General features: G+C 41.7%; 4 protein-coding genes across 9 annotated transcripts; 2 read left to right on the plus strand and 2 right to left on the minus strand.

Annotated features, from left to right (window-relative positions):
- The first annotated feature begins 107 nt into the window (after window positions 1-107).
- Window positions 108-5,571, plus strand: si:ch73-382f3.1 (uncharacterized protein LOC100151273 homolog). The gene is made up of 4 exons (XM_037787270.1): window positions 108-552; window positions 3,083-3,242; window positions 3,363-3,535; window positions 4,215-5,571. The coding sequence occupies exons 1-4, from the start codon at window positions 403-405 to the stop codon at window positions 4,596-4,598; spliced, it is 867 nt and encodes a 288-aa protein (XP_037643198.1). The 5' UTR covers window positions 108-402; the 3' UTR covers window positions 4,599-5,571.
- A 1,476-nt stretch (window positions 5,572-7,047) lies between these two features.
- Window positions 7,048-12,448, plus strand: selenop2 (selenoprotein P2). Of its 3 annotated transcripts, none has more exons than XM_037787138.1 (5): window positions 7,048-7,162; window positions 8,124-8,378; window positions 9,643-9,855; window positions 10,209-10,317; window positions 11,546-12,448. In XM_037787138.1, the coding sequence occupies exons 1-5, from the start codon at window positions 7,128-7,130 to the stop codon at window positions 11,879-11,881; spliced, it is 948 nt and encodes a 315-aa protein (XP_037643066.1). In that variant the 5' UTR covers window positions 7,048-7,127; the 3' UTR covers window positions 11,882-12,448. The 3 variants fall into 3 exon arrangements, with proteins under 3 accessions (XP_037643066.1, XP_037643069.1, XP_037643065.1); XM_037787141.1 differs by having other exon boundaries at window positions 7,081-7,158; XM_037787137.1 differs by having other exon boundaries at window positions 7,099-7,158; window positions 8,120-8,378.
- A 348-nt stretch (window positions 12,449-12,796) lies between these two features.
- Window positions 12,797-15,622, minus strand: LOC119498341 (tripartite motif-containing protein 16-like). Of its 2 annotated transcripts, XM_037787135.1 has the most exons (2): window positions 14,252-15,618; window positions 12,797-13,683 (listed from the first exon to the last, which is right to left on the minus strand). In XM_037787135.1, exons 1-2 carry the CDS (start codon window positions 15,552-15,554, stop codon window positions 13,658-13,660), a joined length of 1,329 nt encoding a protein of 442 aa, XP_037643063.1. In that variant the 5' UTR covers window positions 15,555-15,618; the 3' UTR covers window positions 12,797-13,657. The 2 variants fall into 2 exon arrangements, with proteins under 2 accessions (XP_037643063.1, XP_037643062.1); XM_037787134.1 differs by having other exon boundaries at window positions 12,797-15,622.
- Window positions 15,623-18,172: 2,550 nt separating this feature from the next.
- On the minus strand, window positions 18,173-21,216 carry LOC119498338 (tripartite motif-containing protein 16-like). Of its 3 annotated transcripts, XM_037787130.1 has the most exons (3): window positions 19,633-21,216; window positions 19,059-19,064; window positions 18,173-19,021 (listed from the first exon to the last, which is right to left on the minus strand). In XM_037787130.1, the coding sequence occupies exons 1-3, from the start codon at window positions 20,936-20,938 to the stop codon at window positions 18,960-18,962; spliced, it is 1,374 nt and encodes a 457-aa protein (XP_037643058.1). In that variant the 5' UTR covers window positions 20,939-21,216; the 3' UTR covers window positions 18,173-18,959. The 3 variants fall into 3 exon arrangements, with proteins under 3 accessions (XP_037643058.1, XP_037643059.1, XP_037643057.1); XM_037787131.1 differs by having other exon boundaries at window positions 18,173-19,064; XM_037787129.1 differs by having other exon boundaries at window positions 18,173-21,199.

Below are 21,216 nucleotides of genomic sequence, written 5' to 3' on the forward strand. Positions count from 1 at the left end.
TGTTTTAATTTTACTCTTACGTTTGATTTTTTTTGCTTTTCAATAAAAATTCCAAGCAGGCGTTTACGACGGACAGCACATAAACAATACGTCACTAGACTTAACTGTCGAGGTTGAAGTGCGCCATTTTGGCTCAAACAAAGTCAGAAACATTTTTATCTTCGATGAAGTATTTTAAATTGTAGCCATATAAAAGGATGTAAAAGTCTACAGGGCAGCATTCTGGTTTCCATTAAATTCTTATTTGATGCTTATGTAACTTTTTCTTGTTTTTATGTAGCGTTAGTGAGCTAAAAGTAATGATTAAGATCCTCAGCTGAGCTTCTTTGCACAGCCCAAGCCCAGCTATCTTCTTGACGTTTTGCTAAATTTAGCTTCTCTGTTTTGTTTTTAACCTTCACTATGGGAGGCTGTTCTGCACCAAACTGCTCCAATTCAACCAGTATAGGTAAACAGCTGTTTAGGTTCCCTAAAGACCCGGTCAGGAAGAAGAAATGGGTTGTGAACTGTCGACGTGACTTCGAGCCAACTCCTCACTCCAGACTCTGTCAGGTAGCTATAAACCTATAACATGTTATAGAGCTATATGCCAGGTTTACATAGAGACTGATGTGTTGGTGACCTAGAGTCAGGTGCATCAGTTCAAAAGAAAGTTCAATGCATCAAAAGAGAGTTTTATTTATTTATTTATAATGGTAAATTATCTTCCACAACATTACTTTCCTTCTGCCACACTTGAACTTTGCACTCACTGTATGCTCTTGTTGGGGCTGCACGATTAAGGCTAAAATGATAATCACGATTATTTTTTATCAATATTGAGATCATGATTATTTTTCACGATTATTCATTGATTTTAACTACAACATATTTTTATTGCACTTTAACATTTAAGTAAACAGACCTTAAAAAACCTTGCTTTCACTTCCATGCTGTGCTGCATCCCTGCAGAAGTACAAATTAGGGCTGCATGATGTTGGAAATATTTGTTTTCTGCTCTATATATATATATTTCAATATGAAAAAATACATGTATTACAATATTTATATTTATTTATAATATTTATACATATATATATATATATATATATATATATATATATATAGCTATATTCTAGGTTTATACAGAGACTGACATGTTTGTGACCAAGAGTCAAGTGCATCAGTTCAAAAGAAGAAAACAAAGTTCAATTGGATAGGACAATGCATCAAAGGAGAGTTTTGTTTATTTATTTATTTATAGTGGTAAATTATCTTCTGGGTTCACTTGATTGTCACCATAACATTGCTTTCCTTCTGCCACATTTGAGCTTTGCATTCACTGCACGATCATGGCCGAAATGATAATCAAGATTATTTTGATCAATATTGAGATCATGATTATTTTTCACGATTATTCATTGATTTTAACTACAACATATTTTTATTGCACTTTAACATTTAAATAAACAGACCTTAAAAAACCTTGCTTTCACTTCCATGCTGTGCTGCATCCCTGCAGAAGTACAAATTAGGGCTGCATGATGTTGGAAATATATTTGTTTTCCACTCCATATATATATATTTCAATATGAAAAATTACATGTATTACAATATATATATATATATATATATATAGCTATATTCTAGGTTTACACAGAGACTGACATGTTTGTGACCAAGAGTCAAGTGCATCAGTTCAAAAGAAGAAAACAAAGTTCAATTGGATAGGACAATGCATCAAAGGAGAGTTTTGTTTATTTATTTATTTATAGTGGTAAATTATCTTCTGGGTTCACTTGATTGTCACCATAACATTGCTTTCCTTCTGCCACATTTGAGCTTTGCATTCACTGCACGATCATGGCCGAAATGATAATCAAGATTATTTTGATCAATATTGAGATCATGATTATTTTTCACGATTATTCATTGATTTTAACTACAACATATTTTTATTGCACTTTAACATTTAAGTAAACAGACCTTAAAAAACCTTGCTTTCACTTCCATGCTGTGCTGCATCCCTGCAGAAGTACAAATTAGGGCTGCATGATGTTGGAAATATATTTGTTTTCCATTCCATATATATATATTTCAATATGAAAAATTACATGTATTACAATATATATATATATATATATATATATATATATATATATATATATATATATATAGCTATATTCTAGGTTTACACAGAGACTGACATGTTTGTGACCTAGAGTCAAGTGCATCAGTTCAAAAGAAGAAAACAAAGTTCAATTGGATAGGACAATGCATCAAAGGAGAGTTTTGTTTATTTATTTATTTATAGTGGTAAATTATCTTCTGGGTTCACTTGATTGTCACCATAACATTGCTTTCCTTCTGCCACATTTGAGCTTTGCATTCACTGCACGATCATGGCCGAAATGATAATCAAGATTATTTTGATCAATATTGAGATCATGATTATTTATCAGGATTATTCATTGATTTTGGCAACAATATATTTTTTATTGCACTTGCACATTTAAATAAGCAGAGCCTTGCTTTCACTTCCATGCTGTGCTACATACATCCCTGCAGAAGTACAAATTAGGGATGCACAACGTTGGAAAAAAACTGCAATATTTGTTTCTGTTCAATTCAATTCATCTTTATTGACAGACTCGAAGTCCATTAAAAAACATACAGCACAAACAACAATATATACATTAAAATAGAAACTGCCACTTTTTATATTTTATATTTCAATATGGAAAAATTACAGGAATATTTATATTTATTTTTAATATTTATACAAAGTTAAATGCATCAACCTGGTGCACTTTGAGAGCAAAATTAAGAGGCTGGACTGCAGCAGCAACATTCAGGAAAGCTTTTTGCAGCTCCTCAAGAGTGAAACCAAAACGTCTCGATCACCGGCTGTTAGTTTCGAAAGCTCTTGAGTTTCATATAAGCTGAGCTTGCATTTTAAACATCAATATCGTAGTTGATCATGTTCATTTAATTGTGGGAAGCCAATATCGCGATTATTATTCGATTAATTGTGCAGCATTAGCTCTTGTGTTTGGGTGTATCATTAATTGGATGAAATGTATGTTTTCCTGTCTTGTTCCAGGACCACTTTGAGAACAGCCAGTTTGAGGAGATAGCGAGGTCTCCAGCTGGGGGAAAGAAGCTGAAGCCAAATGCCATCCCTACTCTGTTCAGCATCGGAGACCCTCCTTACCCAGCAGTCACTACTTCATACATCTTGCTGCCCATGAAACCTGAGCCAGGTAAATATGCAACGAAAAGGGATCAGTTAATTTTATCAATGTTGAAATTTGTGCAAAATGCACCAGATTCCAGACAGGAAATATAATACTAGTTACCAGGCGTTGGCTTTGTGTCTGTAGTGGAGAAGGAGCTGAGTTTCGGGGACCACGGCTATGCCAGACGCACCCCTCTCCCTGGCCTGGAGGAGGATGCGGATGGGACTGCAGAGGACCAGCAGCCCTGCACACAGTGTCACCTCCTCAAGAAACAGCTGGAGCAGGAGATGCAGCACACTGCGAGGCTACAGAAGGAGGTAGGATGGCTGCTGGTGTCTCTTTCAACAAATTACTTTTCTTTGAAGGAACAGTGTGCTGTATTTTGACACCAATAAATCATCCCCATTAGGTCAGATGTTATGAGAAAAAGTACGACAATTTTTATGCTTGTTCTTATATTCTAACTTGTCATTAGCATACATCCCCTAGTTATTTGATTATTGACTTTGATGTGGGCAGGTGTTTTGAAGTGTTGTATGAGGTACTTATCCATAGTCAGTGTATTACCTACAGTAGATGACGGTCGGCACACCCCCAGTTTGGAGAAGCAGACAGGAGTTATTGCACGGAACCAAACGTCAGACAGCTATACAGTCTATGTTTCCAATGGGGAACTGAAGCCGTTATCTAATTCTCTCGCCAAAGCAACCAGACTCCATTGAAAAAAACAGTAATTTTACCTCGCAGAACACAGGGGTTGCTGTTCTACCGCTGCCTTGATCGGTTAGTTTGTTTGTGTTATTGTGTGACTTGGGTGAATCTGAACTAACGAAAGTGGCGACAGTCATCTACTGTAGGTAATACACTGACTATGGATAAGTACCTCATACAACCCCACTTCAAAAAGATACACAATTGAGAAAGGAAATCAGTTGGGGAATCATAAGTGTGAATGTTCCATAAATAGCCCTAATAAACAGTTTTCTTCTCTCTCAGGCAGAGGAGATGAAGAAGCGTCTGTATCGGCTCGACCGGATCGAGAAGGGCCTCCAGAACTTCCTGTACGAGGACCAGATCCGCGCCCTGTCGCTCACCAAACGCTCCCGTCGCGCCGTCTGGTCTCCGGAGACCATCCTGAAGGCCCGAAAGATCCGCTGTGCGGTCGGCACGAAAGGCTACGAGTACTTGAGGGAGCTGGGGTACCCTCTGCCTTCCTACAGGACTCTGTGTAACCGCCTGGAGACTAAGATCATGGTGACGACCGACATGAGCTGCGAGGAGCTGGCAGAGCTGGGCCTGGGGCTCATGGCCACATGTGACAGTCCCACAGAAGGCGTCGGGGACAACGACGAGGAGGAACTCATACGTGTATTGGGCTGACCGTGGCAGTTTGCGTGAAAACTACAGACAACTGAAAGACTTAAGCGTCAATATAAATGTATGCTTCGCTTGACAGAGACTGCGAGCTGACTCCGGGTTGTGATCTGCACCACTAAGACTTGGCTTTGCTCAACCGATGTGAGATGCTGGGGCTCGCAGTTAGCCGAGGTTTACGCTTACGGTGTTTCTTACCATGATGAAGATGCTGCAGCATGTGAGGAGCTGTACGACGCAGTCTGTGACTAAGAAGACTACCGTGGAGTGTGGGATTGTGTGGACAGTGTGGACATAATTTGCACTTTGCTTGTGTTCACAGCTAATTTAACGCGTTTCACTGACGGTGTTTACAGGCACAATAAAACCCTGGAAGTACTCCGGATACTCAAATGAACTGAGAGCAAATAAACTCCTATCCCGGGTTAGGTAGCTTGAGTATTCTGATACTACGAGGACTATGGCATGTATAAACTGTTTCCTGTACATTATGCAAGCTTTATTTTTTTGTTAGAATTCACCCAAAGTATTTATGACACCTATGATAGAAGTGAGAGTATAAAAAGAGGTTTGCATTTAAACATAATCAGAGCGGTTTGGTCTCTGACTTTGCTGTTTGAATCTACAAATCATTCAAATGCTGTCAGCAAAATTAGGGGTGATATCCTTAATTCATGTAGCCTATTTTGATCACATTTGCAAAACAGAAACCTTTGGTAACGAATTTTAGAATTTATTGGGGGGGAGCACACCCTTAAAAGTGTGTATAGACAACGAGGAAATAAAAGTAAGCCCTCCTTTGGTAATAGTGTGATTCTACACTAGATAGGTTGTAAATTTCTGGCTTGAAGTGTTCAGACTTGCGGTGCAGTTGTATTTATCACAAAGGGTATCAAAAAGAGCTCAGGCTAGTCACAGCACATTCAGTATCCAAAACAACACTGGCACTGTGAGAAAATAAAGTGATTGTGAAGAATTACCTGTGTTTTTCATTGTGTGTGACATGCATATCGGGCAGCTTATGGTAACAAATAAACATCATTTTTTGCCATCACTGCACTGGTTGCATGACAACTGACATGAACTCTACTAGTGGAAAAAAAAACCTAACCACAAGTCCCCTTAAATACCACTGTATTAACTAAATACTGTACCCACACTGGCCTATCAGATGTGTAGCTTCTGTCCAAGTTATCTTTACCCTGCATCAAACAAATAGCGACTTTTTACTTTAGGTTGGACTTTGAGCAAATCACTCACATGACAGATTAGATATTTGTTTTGCAGTTGGCTTGTTACCTGAGCTGAACTGCAATACGAAGACAACATTTAGGTAGAAAGATTAATACGACAAGTGAGTGCAGGTTTGTGAAGACTGACCCATGCAGCTTTACAGTACATGCAGTACATTTAACGTCTCTGACCGACAATACACCTCTATGCGGCGAGTCTTTCACTATGACTTTGTCGTGCCGATCGTCATTGATTTTGGCCTCTCGCCTGTTACGAAAGTGCAACCGTGGTTTTGTTTGTCACACGGTGGCGTTCACCTCTACACAGTCAACAGCCTGAGTCATGCATAGTAAAGTAAATATACTCAGACATGAGATCAATATCACGTAGGAGAAGTTATTTGATGGTAAACAAGGCTAAGAGTCTACAGTCACGCTAGGGGCTCTGAAGGGACAGCGGTGCTTTGAGCTAATGAAAATGCTAACATGCTGATGTTTAGGTATTTACAATATTTACCATAACACATAAACCAAATATTGCACTAATTAAAATAGTACCTAATGTCGGTGCTAGAGAAAAAGTTAAGGTTTTCAGAAACATCTTGCAGTGTACTGTTTAGCTGTAAAATGAGAAAGTTTGTGACCCGGCAGCCATGTTGAGATCAGTTGAGGAAATACCAAGCACCGCCCACCAGCCAGAGCAAATTTGATCATTTTACAGCTAAACAGTGCACTACAAGATGTTTCTGAAAACATTAGAGGCCAGAAATAGGCATTACAGTAACATAATATTGATTCATATTTGATCAGCGCTGCCTAGTTTGACCGTTTGATTGGAGTTTGGGAGTGATTGACAGCTGCCTCCATTGAATGAACAGCCAATAGGAACGCTCGATTTTTTAAAGCCTGAAAACAGAGCCATGAGGAGGAGCAGACGTCTAGTTTTCTCTCAGAGCACTTGAATTACAATATGCTGAAAGCATAAGCATATAATTACATTTTTTCCCCAATGATGGCAAAAATATTCTGCCTACTGCCGCTTTAATGTTTCTCCTGTGCTTTTCCTGCTCGCAAGTCTAAATTCATGCAGTGAAAAAGGCCCATATTGAACATAGTATGGTGCACCTGCGAAGCTCTACTTTCAAGTTAAAATCCTGTCACACCAAGAGTCTCTCTCTCTCTCTCTCTCTCTCTCTCTCTGTGTGTGTGTGTGTGTCTCTCTCTCTCTGTCTGTTTGATTTGGGGGAAGTGCTTAGTCAACCCCACAGGCTTTAAAACCAACAGGGGTTTACTGCCTGTGTTTATGTGGGTCACAGGACAGGGAGTGGACAGAGGTAAGTTTGGACTGTGTTTGTTTTTGGGCTTAAATGAGTTAATAACTGTCAGTCTTTTATTTTGAGAGGTAAATTACAAAATATACTATAACCAATTTGATTTGATTTGAAGTTTTTGCATTAGAGAGGTATTTTTTTTTCTTTTTCTAAAACGACTTATAGTTTTCAAAATAGTTAATAAATCCCAAGCATTGTTAATGCACTTTTAGCCACTTAATCTGAATTCAGCAGGTAGCCACTGCAAATACCATTCATGTTGGTCAAACTGGAGCTGAGAGGTTGTTTTCCAGACACTGATCTACTGATTGAGATCAAATTTGCAATGTAAAAAAAGTTAAAAGTTAAAGTAATTTTAAATTGACTACCAAAAAGGGCACGTTTATGTGTTTTATGCAGTCAGTCTGGATGCCACTGTGGCTGTAAACGTCTCTGTCCCAGCCTCTCTTTGTCTTTCTGCCTGCCAGCCTGTCTGTCCCGTTTGCCCCCCCGACATTCTTCTGTTGTCTGTTGGCTGTTTACCCCATAATAAACTCTTTTTGCTGATTATCTCCACATGCGATGAGAGAGACAATGAGGGTTTACTCTTTTAATTATTCGGGGGATCAGACTGACTGGACATTTGGTTCAGGGCAGGGGAAGCCTGCCAAAGACTGAATCTGCTTTTATCCCAGACTGTGCACGTGCTGCCCTGCACTGTTGTAGTCTACAGACTGCATTCATGATGATTCCAATTATATACAATGCAGAAGCTTTAAGTTTTGTATAGATCTAAGGTTGATGATGACTTACCTTCACTGAATTCATAACTTTTCTTTCTTTAGATTCGTGTTTAATTATATGCATGTCTCAAAATATGGTTTATTGGTGTTTAAATTGGTGTTTAAAGGGCTACATGTCTCACCTGTGTGAAAGTGTGCAAAGTGCCTTTTGGTAACAGAGTACTGGACATCTTTCTCGTCAGGTAGATTGAGTCCAGCCAGCCAGGGAGGGACAATGAGCTCTCTCTCATCGCTGTGGCTGTACGCGGCCCTGCCAGGTCTGCTGTTGGCCTCGCACGTCAGTCTGATGGTGGAGGGGGACAATGACGCCTCCAGGATCTGCAAATCCGCCCCCAAGTGGACAATAAAGGGACAATCACCCATGCAAGAGCTGCTGGGAAATGTGGTTGTGGTGGCGCTGCTAAAGGCCAGCTGACAGTTCTGTCTCACTCAGGCCTCCAAGTAAGAAAACAGACTCATATGCAATGTCTAAAATTGACATTTTAAACTAGCAAGATGATCATTTAAAACGTCTTTTAGGGTTAAGAAATATTTAAACATGTTGGGACAATACAAAGATTTGGCCAGAGTTAACCTGAACAGTCCTTTTTCACAGAACACATTTTGACTTTTCACAGTAGGAAAAGCACAGGTGTAAATAATAAAAGTGGAAGAGCACTCTCCAAGGCCAATCCGCTCCAAAACTGAATGGGTTCTTCCTTGGCCCATGCTACACCCTTCCACCAAGTTTCCTGAAAATCGAGCCACTAGTTTTTCCGTAATCCTGCTGACAAACAGACAAACAAACCAATAGATAAACTGGACGCCCGATTCGACTGTTATCAGCCCATTAAATGTGCGTTATCTGTCGCTATAACTATTGTAAATGTGGGTCAGTAGGGGCCTGCTATGACTACATTGTAAAAGTGAAAGCGAAACTTAAAAGCTGCACGTTCTATCACGTTGTAAAACTGCGTGAAACGTTACGTTTTGAACATAAACAAAACAGCTTCTTTAGGTTTAGGCAACAAGACCACGTAGGTTTAGGGAAAAAGATTGTGTTTAGGTTTAAAATAACCACGTTTGAAAAGTGAAAGTGAAACGTAACACTTGGGAAAACAAAGACAACTACACCAGAAAGCCCTGGGTTTTGTGTCCCATCCATCGTCCTGACCTCCACCCCATATGGAGTTTCACGCTGTCTATACTACAGCACCTGGCTTCTGCTTCTGTTCCTGCCATATTTACTATGGTCGCTGTCGTCTTCTTTTATTCCTTCAGTCGGTGATTGACCATGTGAATAGATGATAAAATCTACTAGTGGGTGTAGCAGGGCCCTACGGACCCACATCTATGAGGCTTATAACTACTGCTAATGCACATTTAATGACTGGATCGGGTGAACCAGAAAGGCACTTGGAGAGTGTAGACCGCCGCCAAAGCTGTTTCCACAAATTGAAGTGCTTCTTCCTTCGCCAATGCTACGCCCTTCCACCAAGTTTCAAGAAAATCGGACCAGTAGTTTTTCCATAATCCTGCTAACAAACCAACAACCTATTTGGCGGGGGTAATGAATGGTGTCTGAATTCCATTTAGCTGCCTCACTTTCAGGGTCCTGGTATTGTACATGCTGGCTCACTGACACAAACTGTTGTTGCTTTCTGGGACACTTTGACATATCAGACTTTTTCTTACTTTGTCTCTTTCTCAATCTGTGCCTCTGTAGGATTGGAGGCCTGCGTGACAAGCTGAACCGCAGCAACCTGACAGAGGTGTCTTTTATGATAGTAAATGAGCGCGACGCTCAGTCCAGAGCCATGTACTGGGAGCTGAAGAGAAGAGCGCCTCCTGGTGTCCCCGTCTACCAGCAGACTCCCCTTCAAGATGACGTGTGGGAGGCTCTGGATGGCGACAAAGATGACTTCCTGATCTATGATAGGTAAGGCTTCTTCAACACATGTAGACCAAATTATGATATATTTTTAATGTCACAACTCCAGTTGGTCTTATAGCTCTTTGATGAGTGCAAACATAAAATGCATACAATATTACCCCCAGCCCCCTTGGCTTGCCACTTTTTAGGGTCTCAAGCCATGATTTTGACATCACACATTGTAGGAAATACAAAAAAATAATGTGTTTTGGAAGGGCATGGCATGGTATTTGAAAGGAATTTTAGAGGTAAAAAACATTTCATTTTTAATGCATCATATTATGAAAAGGAACCAAGAAAGAAATTGCAGTGCTCATCTACATTACGATTCTCTCACTTTTTTTCTCCTTTTCCTCCAGGTGTGGTCTGCTCACCTTCCACATAGTGCTGCCTTACAGTTTCCTGCATTACGTCTACGTAGAGGCTGCAATCAGAGCCACTTATCAGAAAAACATCTGCAATTGTACTGTGAGTAATCACAACACACACAAGTGATTTTCAGTGTTTAGTATGAAATACTCACTCATACCCCCTTTTAGTTAAAGGTGCAGTGTGTAGGATTTCGCAGCATCTAGCAGTGAGGTTGCAGATTGCAACCAACTGATACTTCTCCCGTGTGCCAATCGTGTTACGGTGATCGACGCGAAAGCGTAAAAACGTGAATTGCCCTATGTACAGCCAGTGTTTAGCTTGCCTGTTCTGGGCTACTATAGAAACATGGCGGCCAGCTCCGGGAAGAGTAGTGGGCTACCTCCGGGGTCTGAAAAGTGAAGCTAATGAGGAATTTCTTTAAACTTGCATTCTTTCTAACAACCAGCAGGGGGCGACTCCTCTGGTTGCAAAAAGAAGTCTGAAGTCTATGAGAAAATGAACCTACTTCTCACTCTTGCTAGTTTCAAGTCTTCTTCAATACAGCATGATGTTCATTTAGTAAATTATGGTCCCATTTAGAGTCAAATAGACCATAAAGCAGGGGATGCTTTAGGGCGTGGCTACCTTGTGATTGACAGGTTGCTACCACGGCGTTGTCCGGTCTGGGAGTTGTCCGTGTTTTCGTCTTACAACTTGAACCCTTTCACAGTGTGTTTTTAGTTCATGAAAGTTATATTATAACCTTTTTGGTCGCCTAAAAATGTCTTATTCAGCGTGTGGTTGTACTTAGCTCCACCCCCTTGTGTCACTTCTGGTTGCAAAAAAACAAGATGGCAACGGCCATCTCAAGGCTTCAAAACGGCAGTCCACAAACCAATGACGATGACTGTAGATTCATTAAACTCTGTGAAATTACAGTTGAGTTCGACCAAAGCACACTTGATTGTTGGAAAGAGTAAGGGCGACGGTTTCGGTGAGTTTTATTTTGTTTCTGTCCAGTTTGAATGAAGTGTTTTACGATGCTCCGCTACAAAAATACACGTGGATGATGGCGCAAGCTGAACGGAGAGGGGGGGCGGAGGTCTGCGCTCTCCGAGTGCCATTCTAGTTAATATTATATTCCGTTTCTGCGAATGGATTCCCCTAAATGCTACACACTGCTCCTTTAAAGCTGCACTTGACGGACTACACTAGCAACTTGACAGCATAATATGTCAGAATGACTTGTTCTGCTGCCCTCAAAGTGGCCAAATTCATGCAATTTCTGCAGCTTTAAACTAAAAAAACAGAGTATCATTATAAGACGTTATTTTATCTTTCCCAGGCTAATTCTACTTTATCAAGTGGCAGGAATGAGACAACTACAAGTCAACTGGACACTGATGAGCCAGAGGTGGTAGAGCTAGCTCCTGGGACGACCCATCATCACAGCCATCATCATCATCCTCATGGTTCTCATCAACACCAACACCATAATACTAGTCATCATAACCAGTCCCAACATCAGCGTGAGACAAGGCGGAATAAAACTGTTCATCCTCACGATCACGATCACCATCCCCATCACCATCCTCAGCATCATCCCTCTCATCATCATCATCATCATCCTCAGCAGCAGCAGTCTGGCAACCACAGTCATCATGGCGGGACGGATAATTAGGATGCCAGTTACATTACGAGTGTTTTTACTTGCTTCTCTCTTCTTATTTAGTATTTTACTTTTGGTGAAATGTTTTTACTTTGACAGCAGAACATACACAGCAGCACGCTGAGCGGTGGAATCTGTTTAAACAGTAATCAGATTTGGGGTTTCTCTGCCAGCATCTCCACACCTCCGTCCTCTGTGTGGATAACGTAGCCAGTGCCACCCTGTCTCCTCCCATTAATGAAGTCTACGGTGTAAAACCTGCCTGCAGGAGCCTGTAGACGGATGTGTGCGGAGAGGTCGGATGTGCTGACGGTTACTGTCAGACCAGACAGAGTCGGAGGATGTTGAGCACTGCTGGTGAGCAAACCTCAGTCACGTTACTGTCCAAACATTTTTCCTTCCGGTTCAGTTTCTGCTTCTGTCAATCTCGTGCAGGATCTGGGAGTGATATGCTGTGCTACTACATCACTATAACAAGAGTTTCAAGTGCTGGCCTGTATTCATTAGAATGTGTGCAAGCATTTTGGGGTATTAATATACTAATCCAAATAAATCATGATGAGATATTATTAATCACACCAGAAACACATTTGTTTTTCACCTGTACTCGTATTATATGCAGTATTACTCCATTTAATCAGTTTTGCATATTTGCTGTGGATTTGAAACGTTGCTACTTCTGATTAATTACCTGAATGTAGAATTAACCTGTATATTGTTGTTCTCCATTAAAAAGAAAATACATTTATAAAGTGTTTGTTTCAAGGTGTTTTAAAAAACATTAACGACTAATTTGTATTTCTTTCTGTGACTTGTGTAGTGCCTTTACAGTTCATTCAACTGGAGATGGGAGGTTATTTTGTCCTCTATTCAAAATGGCTGGTGTATGCGGGGTAACAGGAATAAGACCCAAAATGCAGACTAGGCAGGCAGACTGATATGATTTATTGCAGCAGATAAACAGGCAGGTACATCCAGAACAGGTAACCAGAAAAAAACAAAACAGATCAGATGGAACTCAAAGGCATGAGGCATACGGCAACTTTGACAAACTAGCAAGGAGTGTGTGAAAAAGGGCCGGTTATGAACAGCAGGGCTGATGAGGGAAAGTGGGAACAGGTGTGTAGGTGGGCGTGGACGTCTGAGGGCATCTAGTGGATGGTTGGAGGATGGCAGGTTTGGGGAGTGTGAGGATAGTACATAGCCTGGGGCTGGAGACAGGAACAGAGAGCCAACCAACCAACTAGAAAGTCCTCATGACAAAAACAGAGCAATTCCTTTTCACATTAGAGAGACATTAAAGTAACATTACAACATTTTGAAAATTGTCTTATTTGCTTTCTTGCTGAGAGTTAGATGAAAAGACTGTTACCACTCTCATATCTGTCATATCAGCTGGCCTGGCTCGGCCCAAAGGTAATAAAGAAATCCACCAACCAGCACCTCTAAAGATCACTATTTAACAAGTCTCATGTGTTTGATCCGTACAAATAACCAAAGTGTAAAAATGACAAGCTGTGGTTTTACAGGATTTTTTTTTTGACTAGGAGCAGTAACTTCCTGAAGTCTCCGCTGGTTGCCTGGCAACTTAGTGACAACCCAACTCCAGGAACTGACTATGCCCACAGTCCGGTACATAACCCCCTGTAAAACCACAACTTAATGGTTTTACACTTTGGTTTTTGTACAGATTTAACAAACTAGATACAGTATAATGTGTTCATTGGTGAGATATTGAGGTGCTGGGACGTTACTTTCGGACAGAGCCGGACTAGCTGTTTCCAGTCTTTATGCTAAGCTAAGATAACCGTCTGCTGGCTCTTCTTATCTAACTCTCAACATGGAAGTGAATAAGCACACTTTCCAAAATGTCAAACTATTCCTTTAAGAGTTTGTAAACTGTGCTTACTTTGTCTATTATATGAAAAAAAAAATAGAGATCAACAAACATGGAGACAAAACGAGTTTAAAAAGAGTTAAAACACAGAATTGAACCCGCTGTGCCTCAAATGACTTCTGTCTATTTCAGTTTACAGAACTCAGCAGTGACATCATAACCTAAAAGGAAAAGTCCAGCATAGAGAGGCTCAGTGAATGTAGTCTGGACTCTGTGGAGGAGAGTCATGGTTTCAGAGACGCTGTAGAAGGACAGAACACCTGCACTGTGATCCAGGTACACTCCTACTCTGGAGGACCGAGGACCTGAGACGGGGGTTTGGACATTGTTGTAGAAAAATGTATAACTGTTTTGGTCACAATCTAACGCCCAAGATTTGTCATTCCATCCAAACAAACATTCATTTGGCCCCCCTGCTCTGCTGGTACTCTTGTATGCGACTGCTACATAAACTGCTGTCCCTCTCCACTCCACCTCCCAGTAACAACGTCCAGTCAGACTCTCTCTACTCAGGACCTGAGGACCTTCAGTGAATCGGTCTGGGTGACTAGGATAAGACTGTTCTGACATTACTGTTGCTTTTCTGTTCCCCTCAGATAATAACAGCCATGTGTTTGCTGTGTTTGGATCCAGTGTTATTTCACGTGAATATTTCAAGAATCCAGCTCTGGTCTTGGGCTCTGGTTGTGACAGTAAAACATCCACTTCAGTCACTGTCTGTGAGACGTTTGTCCATTTCTCTCTCAGAACGTCCTGTAGTTTATCTCTGACTTCTGACACAGCCGCCGTCACGTCCTCAAAGTAGCTCAGAGGACGGATATTGATGCTGGATGTCGACTCGCTGAGCGGTGACAGTGATGGGTAGTTGAGTAAAAACTGGTTGAGATCCTCTGTGTGTGACAGCAGCTTCATCTCAGCGTCTCTCCTCTTCAGCTCAGTGATCTCCTGCTCCAGCTTCTCCTGAAGCTCTTTGACTCGACTCACTTCACTTTTCTGCTGGGATCTGACCTGCTGCTTCACATCAGAGCTTCTTTTCTTCATGAGACGCATCAGCTCGGTGAAGATCTTCTCACTGTCCTTCACTGCTTTATCGGCAGAGCGATTGACAGCCTTCACCTCCTGTTGGAGCAGCTTCACATCTTTCTCTCTGTCCTGGATCCTCTGCTGGATGTTGAGTCGACTCACCTCCAGCTCTCTCTGCCTCTCAGTCCTTTCTGCTGCAGCTGAGACGGTGTCGTGGCCTTTATGTTCATCCATTAAGCAGAGATAACAGATACACTGCTGATCAGTACGACAGAAAATCTTCATCACCTCGTCGTGACGAGAGCAGATGTTCTCCTGGAGCTTCTTGGAGGGCTCCACCAGCTTGTGTTTCTTTAATTGAGCCACATCGTAATGAAGCTGGAGGTGTTTCTCACAGTAAGAGACCAGACACACCAGACAGGACTTGAAGGCTTTCAGTTTCCTACCAGTGCAGACATCACAGGCCACATCTTCAGGTCCAGCATAGCAGTGATCAGCAGGAGCAGCTTGGAGTCCAGTCTTCTTCATTTCCTCCACTAAATCTGCTAACATGGTGCTTTTCATCAGAACAGGCCTCGGTGTGAAGGTCTGCCTACACTGAGGGCAGCTGTAGATCTTCTTCTCATCCTCTCCATCCCAGTGGTTTTGAATACAGTTCATGCAGTAGCTGTGTCCACAGGGAATAGTCACCGGATCCTTCAGTAGATCCAGACAGATGGAACAAGAGAAGGTTTCCTGCTCCAGCTGAACTCCTTTCTGCGCCATTTCACCTCTCAGTAGCAACGACTATCTGAGTTTCACTTCCTAAGAAGTGAATCTAGTCTGAGCTCTGATCTAAACAACATGTGTTTGTGCAGTGAATGGGGCCTTTCAGCTCTCACCATGTCGGTTACACCCACTTTCAAACTGTAGATCTGAAGGGGGAGGGAACAAGGAAATAAGAGGGCCGAGTGCAGCTCTGTGTGTTTGAGAGCAGGACGAGCAGGGAGGGGTTATCAACCTATGATTCATTCCAGGAAGCGGAGATTGTGAATTTTAACACTGTTCGTTCCAATACCCATACTACCATACTATTTAGTATGACAGAAAAAGATTTAGTATGTCCTAATACATAGTATGTCAAATGCAGTATGCTAAAAATACCATGTCTTACTACATCTGGTCGCATTTTGCAGAATGCAAGTAAGCATGCTTTTCTGGCTGTTCTGACCCACAATCCTCTGCACAGCAGATATATGAGCAAGAGGGTCAAAGGTCAAGGTGAAGTAGTATGTCCCAATACTGCATTTAACAGTGCACACTTTGTAAGGGCAGCTGCAGTATGTACTAAAACTTAAAAGTATGCGATTTGGAACATAGCCTCATTTTCCTCATTTACAACGAAGCCTCGGTTAAAACCTGCTCCACATTTGAAAACATTTAAGTTTTTAGTTTTAAAATACTTCTTGGTGATGGCTCCATGTTTCTCTGACTCATCCTCAAATCCAGTTCAATTTTCTTTTACTGATTAAAACAGCTGTCTGACAGTAGGTTAATAGAGTTATCAAACTAAACTGTCTTAAAATCCATGAATTGCTGAATGATAACAAAACAACAAAATAGAATTTCAGAATATCGTATACTGAGTCAAACCAGCATTTCAAGCTTCAGATGGTTTCAACAAATATCATCAAACACGTTTTTTGCTGCAGCTCTGAATCCAGAAAGACATGATTGGACCAGATCAGCTGCTTCTGCAGTTAAAGATCGGGTTGACGATGTTGGAAAGCTAGCAAAATTTGTCTGTAGCATCGCCTCAGAAGCTCCGTCTAAACCCACCCCCTCCCCTCGGGGCTCCTTGCAATGCAACGCCCCCCCACACACATGCACGAGCACCGCCGCATCGCAACTACTTCACAGCAGCGTCGGCGTTAGGGGCGGGCCATGGGGGTCCAGGCCCGTCCAAAAAGGTCACTGTGCCCCCTCAGCTGAATTCTCTCCTGACAAAAAACTAAACTGAAATAACAGCTAAGCTATTAGTAAAATTAAGTCATTCAGTTTGGTAATGGAAAGACTTAACACTGCAATGCAAAATAAAGCACAAAACAGTGATAGTTTTGCATTTAGGAAACAACTAGGACATGTACTTGGGCTTGATTACATTGTTTTCTATTGGAGGGTCCTAACTGGTCGCGAGCAACACGGCGCTGCACAGCGCGGCGTGACGTTTTGTCTGAACTTCTATCGGATACACGGTTCCTATTTTTTCCTGTCACTCATATTGAGAGGAACGGCTGATTAGTTTAGATAAAATGAGCCGATAAAACCGGGTCAGTTGTCCTGGATGTAAATGAAAATATTAACTTGATTACTGACACTTTCAGCACAGGCATTGACGCTCACAGTTATATGTAATAAAGTTCACTAGTGAAACTTTATTATGAGCTACCTGTCAAAAAATATAACAGCCACCTCACTAATGGTTCAAATAAAACACGAACACACAGCAAAAAGATACAACTATGGAAACTCTGGGAAATATGAGCCGTCACTACAATATTTCAGTAAGAAGCCTCGTTTTGATCCGCTCCGTTTGCGTTTTTTAAAACTATTTTTTTTTTTAATCTAGCTCAATAGAAAAAAATGAGAGAAAGTAGACCTACAAACCTGGTGCATTAAAGCACAATTAGGACCAAGAGAGTAAAAAGCATCCTGTGCTCCTCTCACATCTTACTTTTTCTACCTGTTTGGATTATTCTGTTCAGTATTGTGGAATAAAACAATGGACTAATGTTACACTACAGCAGGCTGAGCAGGGACAACAACTGGTGAGTGAAACATCCACAAACCTCAGTCACGTTACTGTCCAAACATTTTTCCTTCCGGTTCAGTTTCTGCTTCTGTCAATCTCGTGCAGGATGTGGGAGTGATATGCTGTGCTACTACATCACTATAACAAGAGTTTCAAGTGCTGGCCTGTATTCATTAGAATGTGTGCAAGCATTTTGGGGTATTAATATACTAATCCAAATAAATCATGATGAGATATTATTAATCACACCAGAAACACATTTTGTTTTCACCTGTACTCGTATTATATGCAGTATTACTCCATTTAATCAGTTTTGCATATTTGCTGTGGATTTGAAACGTTGCTACTTCTGATTAATTACCTGAATGTAGAATTAACCTGTTTATTGTTGTTCTCCATTAAAAAGAAAATACATTTATAAAGTGTTTGTTTCAAGGTGTTTTAAAAAACATTAACGTCTAATTTGTATTTCTATCTGTGACTTGTGTAGTGCCTTTACAGTTCATTTAACTGGAGATGGGAGGTTATTTTGTCCTCTATTCATAATGGCTGGTGTATGCGGGGTAACAGGAATAAGACCCAAAATGCAGACTAGGCAGGCAGACTGATATGATTTATTGCAGCAGATAAACAGGCAGGTACATCCAGAACAGGTAACCAGAAAAAACAAAACAGATCAGATGGAACTCAAAGGCATGAGGCATACAGCAACTTTGACAAACTAGCAAGGAGTGTGTGAAAAAGGGCCGGTTATGAACAGCAGGGCTGATGAGGGAAAGTGGGAACAGGTGTGTAGGTGGGCGTGGACGTCTGAGGGCATCTAGTGGATGGTTGGAGGATGGCAGGTTTGGGGAGTGAGAGGAGAGTACATAGCCTGGGGCTGGAGACAGGAACAGAGAGCCAACCAACCAACTAGAAAGTCCTCATGACAAAAACAGAGCATTTCCTTTTCACAATAGAGAGACATTAAAGTAACATTACAACATTTTGGAAGATTGTCTTATTTGCTTTCTTGCTGAGAGTTAGATGAAAAGACTGTTACCACTCTCATATCTGTCATATCAGCTGGCCTGGCTCGACCCAAAGGTAATAAAAAAATCCACCAACCAGCACCTCTAAAGATCACTATTTAACAAGTCTCGTGTGTTTGATCCGTACAAATAACCAAAGTGTAAAAATAACAAGTTGTGATTTTACAGGATTTTTTTCTTGACTAGGAGCAGTAACTTCCTGAAGTCTCCGCTGGTTGCCTGGCAACTTAGTGACAACCCAACTCCAGGAACTGACTATGCCCACAGTCCGGTACATAACCCCCTGTAAAACCACAACTTCATGGTTTTACACTTTGGTTTTTGTACAGATTTAACAAACTAGATACATTATAATGTGTTCATCGATGAGATATTGAGGTGCTGGGACGTTACCTTCGGACAGAGCCAGACTAGCTGTTTCCAGTCTTTATGCTAAGCTAAGATAACCGTCTGCTGGCTCTTCTTATCTAACTCTCAACATGGAAGTGAATAAGCACATTTTCCAAAATGTCAAACTATTCCTTTAAGAGTTTGTAAACTGTGCTTACTTTGTTTATCATATGGAAAAAAAGAGAGAGATCAACAAACATGGAGACAAAACGAGTTTAAAAAGAGTTAAAACACAGAATTGAACCCGCTGTCCCTCAAATGACTTCTGTCTATTTCAGTTTACAGAACTCAGCAGTGACATCATAATCTAAAAGGAAAAGTCCAGCATAGAGAGGCTCAGTGAATGTGGCCTGGACTCTGTGGAGGAGAGTCATGGTTTCAGAGACGCTGTAGAAGGACAGAACACCTGCACTGTGATCCAGGTACACTCCTACTCTGGAGGACCGAGGACCTGAGACGGGGGTTTGGACATAGTTGTACCAAAATGTATAACTGTTTTGGTCACAATCTAACGCCCAAGATTTGTCATTCCATCCAAACAAACATTCTTTCAACAACCCTGCTCTCCTGATACTCTTGTATGCGACTGCTACATAAACTCCTGTCCCTCTCCACTCCACCTCCCAGTAACAACGTCCAGTCAGACTCTCTCTACTCAGGACCTGAAGATATTCAGTGAATCTGTCTGGGTGACTAGGATAAGACTGATGTTGCATCATAAATGTTGCTTTTCTGTTCCCCTCAGATAATAACAGCTCTGTGTGTGCTGTGTTTGGATCCAGTGTGATTTCACGTGAATATTTCAAGAATCCAGCTCTGGTCTTGGGCTCTGGTTGTGGCAGTAAAACATCCACTTCAGTCACTGTCTGTGAGACGTTTGTCCATTTCTCTCTCAGAACGTCCTGTAGTTTATCTCTGACTTCTGACACAGCCGCCGTCACGTCCTCAAAGTAGCTCAGAGGACGGATATTGATGCTGGATGTAGATTCACTGAGTGGTGACAGTGAGTGGTAGTTGAGTAAAAACTGGTTGAGATCCTCTGTGTGTGACAGCAGCTTCATCTCAGCGTCTCTCCTCTTCAGCTCAGTGATCTCCTGCTCCAGCTTCTCCTGAAGCTCTTTGACTCGACTCACTTCACTTTTCTGCTGGGATCTGACCTGCTGCTTCACATCAGAGCTTCTTTTCTCCATGAGACGGATCAGCTCGGTGAAGATCTTCTCACTGTCGTTCACTGCTTTATCAGCAGAGCGATTGACAGCCTCCACCTCCTGTTGGAGCAGCTTCACATCTTTCTCTCTGTCCTGGATCCTCTGCTGGATGTTGAGTCGACTCACCTCCAGCTCTCTCTGCCTCTCAGTCCTTTCTGCTGCAGCTGAGACGGTGTCGTGGCCTTTATGTTCATCCATTAAGCAGAGATAACAGATACACTGCTGATCAGTACGACAGAAAATCTTCATCACCTCGTCGTGACGAGAGCAGATGTTCTCCTGGAGCTTCTTGGAGGGCTCCACCAGCTTGTGTTTCTTTAATTGAGCCACATCGTAATGAAGCTGGAGGTGTTTCTCACAGTAAGAGAACAGACACACCAGACAGGACTTGAAGGCTTTCAGTTTCCTACCAGTGCAGACATCACAGGCCACATCTTCAGGTCCAGCATAGCAGTGATCAGCAGGAGCAGCTTGGAGTCCAGTCTTCTTCAGTTCCTCCACTAAATCTGCTAACATGGTGCTTTTCATCAGGACAGGCCTCGGTGTGAAGGTCTGCCTACACTGAGGGCAGCTGTAGATCTTCTTCTCATCCTCTCCATCCCAGTGGTTTTGAATACAGTTCATGCAGTAGCTGTGTCCACAGGGAATAGTCCCCGGATCCTTCAGTAGATCCAGACAGATGGAACAAGAGATTGTTTCCTCGTCCAGCTGAATTCCTTTCTGCGCCATTTCACCTCTCAGTAGCAACGACTCTCTGAGTTTCACTTCCTGAGAAGTGAATCTAGTTTGAACTCTGATCTAAACAACATGTGTTTGTGCAGTGAATGGGGCCTGTCAGCTCTTGCACTTCACCACCATGTTGGTTACACCCTCCTTAAAACTGTAGATCTGAAGGGGAGGGAACAAGGAAATAAGAGGGCCGAGTGCAGCTCTGTGTGTTTGAGAGCAGGACGAGCAGGGAGGAGTTTTCAACCTGTGATTCATTCCAGGAAGCAGAGATTGTGAAT

The sequence above is a fragment of the Sebastes umbrosus genome, chromosome 12 (genome assembly GCF_015220745.1).
Source record: "Sebastes umbrosus isolate fSebUmb1 chromosome 12, fSebUmb1.pri, whole genome shotgun sequence".
Taxonomy (NCBI): Eukaryota; Metazoa; Chordata; class Actinopteri; order Perciformes; family Sebastidae; genus Sebastes; species Sebastes umbrosus.